The sequence below is a fragment of the Venturia canescens genome, chromosome 2 (genome assembly GCF_019457755.1).
Source record: "Venturia canescens isolate UGA chromosome 2, ASM1945775v1, whole genome shotgun sequence".
Taxonomy (NCBI): domain Eukaryota; kingdom Metazoa; phylum Arthropoda; class Insecta; order Hymenoptera; family Ichneumonidae; genus Venturia; species Venturia canescens.
The window spans coordinates 10,245,752-10,251,751 of record NC_057422.1 but is presented as its reverse complement, the minus strand read 5'-3'; the positions used below and the strand labels follow the sequence as shown (position 1 = coordinate 10,251,751).

At 41.8% G+C, this 6,000-nt stretch overlaps 1 protein-coding gene across 4 annotated transcripts in view; it reads left to right on the top strand.

Moving 5' to 3' along the window:
* LOC122406196 (serine/threonine-protein phosphatase 6 regulatory ankyrin repeat subunit A-like) overlaps positions 1-6,000 on the top strand; it is a 25,751-nt gene continuing 19,751 nt past the window's right edge. For all 4 annotated transcript variants that reach the window (XM_043411496.1, XM_043411495.1, XM_043411494.1 and 1 more), the window contains exons 1-4: positions 1-1,106; positions 1,196-1,297; positions 3,364-3,465; positions 3,752-3,868. In XM_043411496.1, the coding sequence (XP_043267431.1) occupies positions 777-1,106; positions 1,196-1,297; positions 3,364-3,465; positions 3,752-3,868 (651 nt within the window). In that variant the 5' untranslated portion in view covers positions 1-776. The remainder of the gene's footprint in view (positions 1,107-1,195; positions 1,298-3,363; positions 3,466-3,751; positions 3,869-6,000) is intronic.

Below are 6,000 nucleotides of genomic sequence, written 5' to 3'. Positions count from 1 at the left end.
ACGTACACCAGCCTGAAGAAATTAAAATCAAGCCCCCTTAAAAGAGACTTTTCCGTCCCTTTTTTCACCCGGTTATTTTTTGCAACGATCTGAATAACAGAATTTTCAACTTTACGTTAAGGGAGCTTTACACATTTTTCGTATCCCCGGTAGTGATACCTTTGCCCGTATCTCAATTGACAATCGCATTCTCGAGTTATTCGAACGTTGAATAAACAGCGTGAAAAGTGCGGCATGTTTAAACTCCTTTTTGCCGAGTGCCTTTTGTTTTTTGGCCGGAATAGTGCAATCGTGAAAGATTTTTTTCGAACATGAATCTGGACGGGAATCGTTGAACTCTAAAATTTCGTGCAATTTCAAGCCATCGTAACGCGAGGGAACGACTCGACGATTCTATGTTGGACTCGTCGTAACGCATGTTTATAACTCGTAAATAAAAAAATGGACCAGGGAAAAGTTTTTACATGATTTCTATGAGAGAATCTTTTTGGATAAAAGTCACGAGGAATCAGGAGATGTTTTTTGACAATTTTTTATCTACCGTTTGTATCTAAAGTTTTTGGACATGTGCACAACGTAGTCGAATGAAAACTGATAGTTTGAACCGTCGCACCAAAGAATACATTCTACAAGAAGAAAAATCGGAATCGCTCGCAGGAATAAACTGAATGAAAAAAATGAGAAAATTCTAAGAAAACGAGCTCTGCACAAGATTAACTCGGCGAGATGAAAGGATTTCGTCAAAGAAGTTTCGAGGGTATAAAGTTTGATATAACATGAGTGGCAACAATAAAAAGCCCACGGGCGTCAAAGACGACAAAAAAACTTCGTCGAGTAAAGAGGAAAGTCCTGCGGGGGGAAAAGACGATGGAGGATCAGGGTCAACGGGAGGGAGCAATGGAGCTGCGAGTGTCGAACCTTCACAACCCGGAAGTAAGCCAGGATCGGCAGGAGCAACCGCCAGAGAAGGGGCCCAAAGGCTCCTCGGTCTGGCGAGTCGTGGCGAATGGGCCCCTTGCGATGCGCTGCTCAAAACTTTGGAAAAAAGTGTGCAAAGCGCGGGCGAAGATGGGTTCACGACGCCTCTGGCTGGTGTCATGGATCCGGTTGGTCTCCATCGTCCTCTTATTTCTCGAGTTCTCACTATCGAAAAACTCAAAATACCATTTCAAACGTCATTTGAACATTTTTTCAGACCACCGGAATGTCGCCCTTGATGTACGCTGTCAAAGATAACAGAACAGCGTTTCTGGATCGCATGATTGATCTTGGGGCCGATGTAGGAGCTCGAAACAACGTAAGATCATGAAACACCGTCTGTTTACATCGTTCATTAGTTCTTTTAACACATTCATGCACAACCCACCGCTTATCACTCACAAAACCATGAAATTTTATTGAGAGAGCATCTGCTTTATTGGAAAATATTTTAACGCCCTACAACGCTTTATGCGTTGCATAAAAGCTTTTAACGCAAAATCTTGCTCCATGAATACCCAAAAATGAACGGTTTCCTGATAAGCAAAGAAAGGAAGGTCAAGTTTCGATTGACCTGACAGATTTTCTCTGATCGAGTTTGGATAACATTCTCCTGAAGGAATTAAAAATTCCATTTAACTCTTGCGTTCTGAAAATCTTTTACGGGGCGCGATAGATTTAATCCGAAGATGAATCATCCCTCGAGGAAGAGGGGGGAAAACGTGGGAGTCGTGGAAGGAAAGTTGTGTGTCAAAACTATACAGTTAATGACCAAATCCGTGTTGAGTCAAGTTGACTGTTGGAGGCTTGAGCTGACGTGGTAAGAAGGTTGTAAGGAGGTAGATTGTAGAAACGTGGAGTTGCGTGGAGGAGGGCCAAGGCCAAGGGGCTGTTCTACTAAGGTGTAAGCACAAGCGAGTAAGCAATCGAGCAAAGCGGCATAGCACCAGGTCTCGGTGATTATAACTAGGCCGGTCAGTCAGTAGAGCGAAAAGAAAGTAGTTCGATCTTCTGAGACGATAAAAAAATCAAATATAAACCATTCACCGAGGTCCTTTGGAGGAAGGAAACTCCAGCCAGGCTTCATCGTATCTAATTACCATCGCAACCTACTAATTTTCGACAAATCAGTTGAATCAACCCCCGAATCAAGTATCGAGAAGTTTGGGTAACATTTTCACAAACAATGACCTACATTGTCGTGCTTTTTTCGGACGTTTGCTTCTTTTCTTTGAACCAAACTTTATTCTCCCTCAACCCAGTTTTCCGCCCATAAAAATGTCCTCTCGTCTTACGTCCGACACGAACTCTTGCATTCGTTAATCTGTACGAGCGTTTCTTCAAGCAGTACCTATTGATCCTTTGAACGTTTCCAAATAAGGAGTTAAAAATTCAACCTATATGACACGCTGACATACATAAAATTTCTAGTGTGTACTCAGCTCAGTCCATCGTAATGCATTGCTTCAGCGAAACGTGCATCAAAGACGATTTCGAACAGCAATTGAGCTTCAGCTGAGTTTTACTACCCTTTTTGGTCAGCTGGAGGAAAAATTGTTTTCCAATCACAGTAAACCACAAACGAAATAGACTGAGATATTTGTTTGAATCTCGTAAATGGTATTGATTTTAATCACCGAAACGAAACGATCCTACATTAACTGTCAGAGTGACGAGCAAGCGGGGTCTTGACTACCATCAAATACAAACTGGATTTCTATCAGCAGCCAATCTTCGCAGTCTCGACGATCGTGCTCTAGATTTATTTGCCACTTTTTATTATCGTAACCGCGGGCAAACCTGGAAAAAAAAATGAAAAATATCTATTTCTACGTTCGCCTCTGACCTCAATAACAACCCTCAAATAGCATGCTAATAAATCGTGATTGAAAAAGTACCGTGAATCGCCGAAGAAGGTTTTGGGTGAGTGTGGAAAAAGCACAATGTTCTCTAACTATTGTATACGATCACGTTATAATGTTGGCCTGGGCGCGGCGGAATGCAATCAGCGGACTTATTACCTTATTGCCTGACTAAAGCAAACCTCTCGCAAACGACTGCAAGAGGGCTATCGTTTTTCGCTCCTCTTCTTTTTGCATCGGACGTCCGACGTCAATTTAATCTACCATCTTTTCTTCTCTCCCATTTTCTCCTTTGTAATGTCCTCCCCTCCGTTAAATACTCCTTTTATATACTCGCGTAAAACCTGACGTGACCTACTCTATTTCTACTCCATTCTGATTAGTATTTCTCATCGAATTTCATGTCGGAAATATTTCGCTCGAACACTTTTACCAAAAGTCATGGCTTTAAACGAATATGAGCTTAGGAAGCTTCGTGTGCTACTGCAAACAGTAATAATTTAGGGTGAATTACGTTTTCCAGGACAATTACAATGCTCTCCACATATCAGCGATGTACTCGAGGGAAGACGTCGTCAAATTGCTGCTCGCGAAAAAAGGAGTCGATCCGTACGCCACTGGTGGAGTTAGTTTTTTCTCTATTTCCAATCTGAGTTTACTTGCAAATATTTTTCCAGTCACCTGGACCAGGAATTTTCTGAAAATCGCATAAATTCGAGCAAAGTCAATGAAATTCCAAAAGACAATTCTCGTGATTTTCCGGGTCAAATGTTCTCGCACGTGCACTGCAAGTGCTTTAAAACAAATATAAAGTGAATAAAAAATTTGGCAAGGCCCTTATTCGCTCCAAGCAGAATGACGGGATACGAGAAAGTTAATTTAATGATAATCGTTGTTGTGAAAAAATGTAGCCAAGACAACAAACTGCCGTTCATCTCGTGGCGTCGAGACAAACGGGTACGGCGACTTCGATACTGCGAGCATTGTTGGCTGCCGCCGGACGGGACATCCGCCTCAAAGTTGACGGCGTAAGTATTTCATTTATTTGAATATTTTTTAGTCGTCACTTCCAATGTCACTGTGTCACATAGTCGATTTATAATTTGTGGAATTCGCTTCTGCAATTTTATAAAATCGCGTCCAAATACTACCAACATCCTAGAAATGCCGGGGCCGGAAGTTGGAGAGTACAAATGAAACAATTTGGTCGAATTTAACTAATATATTTATGAAAATAATGCAGGAAAGTTGTCTCGGAATGTGAAGAAACATTCCGCTACGACAGATCATTCCTCTCCATTTCGATGAAAGTCGATGAAAGTTTGTAGAAATAATTTTCAAGCTGCTCTAACTTTACTCGTGCTTAATCGTTCCTCGGAATACGCGTCGATCATACTTATACACTTTGTTTTCAAGAAAGTTTGAATGCAAACTTCCGCTGAGCTCGCAAGTTGGAGGTTTTTAAAGAATAGCTTCGGTGGAAGTTGCAACTTTCAAAACTTGTCGTCATTAATTATTCTCACTCACCTCGCACGTACCTTCGTTTGCTGGTCATATTCGTATTTTTATTCGCCTTCTTTTCACATCAAGCAGGTTGCCTTTCACTCCAACGAATCAAGGAATCGATGCAAATTGTCAAAAAAAATTCGCATTGTGAATTGAATTGCTTCTCGTATTTTGCTATAGACAGACAATAATCGTAGACAAAAAGAAAAATTTGAGCTCACTGAAGTCATTAAAATCATTCGATCGATTCGAGTGGTCCTGGAGGACAAAATATTCCGAATCGTTGGATTAATTGCGTCAAAAATTGCTGCCCGATTTGGCCCTTGCACTTTGTACACGTTCGTTTTTAAAAACATTCGATCTCTGCGCCACACGCGAAAAAGAGAAGGGAAAAAATGTTCACCTCTCGTAAAATTCCGTGTCAGTTGAAATTTGGCAACCTGATGGAAAGTCACAAGTGATTGCGAGCCCGGAGAACGATATAACAGGTCACCCTCCGAGTTTATTCGGAGATTTCGTTGATAGAAAGAGAAAGAACGAGGGAGAGAGACAACGGCAGAGAGAGAGAGAGTTACAGTTGCATCGGAGAGTTTGCGTGACAAGACAATCCGCGAGGTATCGCAGCCTGGCACGGGCAAAGCCTATTCTCTTCTTTTCTACGCTCAACTCCATTTTACCATAATTCTTCACCCTCTCTGCCTCCAGGAGCTTTTTATTTTTATTTGTCACTGTAACTGCCGTTGTTCAGGAAATTTAAGCTGAAGACAAAGCGGGAAGCTTCGAATCTGATACTTTGAGGGACTCGATCGGTAATCCACGGTTCCTTATCGACCGAGCGAAACCTCAATAAATCGGATGGAAAATTATGCCCGATAGATTTATGTGCATATCCTCGAATTACGGGGGAACGTGATACGGGGACGTGCGAGACCGCAATGATACAAAACGATGCGGTTGTACGATGCAGCGAGAAATCACGTTATTATTTTTGTTGAACTCGGCGAATCGTCGTTATGCGATTTTGTGCGATTCCGAAGCAGAGACACCCCAGCACGAAACGACAAACTTTAGTTGTCGCAGCGAGGTCGACAGGCGAACTCACAAAATGTGACCCCGTATTTTTTTAGTATTCTCAATAAAATCACTCTTTCTATCCATTTTTAATACCGGAATTGTCAATTTTGAGCTCAAAAGTGTCCGATTAACGTGCGTATCATTATGCATAAACGATGTCCACGAAATCATCCGAGGAAACCGACAGATCCTCGGAAGTTTCAGACACACCAGCATTCACTGACTTCATTCAGAAAAATCGGCTTCAGGCTGGCATTGCCAGGAATTTGCGAAATATCCTCAACAAAACGGAAGTTCCGCCGAAAAACGAAACCGTCGAGGTGATTTTCCAGTCCTTCAACGCAAACGTTCCACTCGATGCTCGGCCGTCCGTTCCAAGCAGCAGATCAATTTTGACAGTCGATCATCAATTGATCGTGAAATTTTCTAAAAATCGACAAGCCACTTGCTTTATTCTAAAAATAAAAAAATAAAAAATTCACCCCTCGGATAAAAACACTGGAACCTTGCAATCTTCACAAGCATGATCGTGGCTCACTGAGTTTTGTAATAAAGAATTGAAGTTTCCTTTATTGAAGCA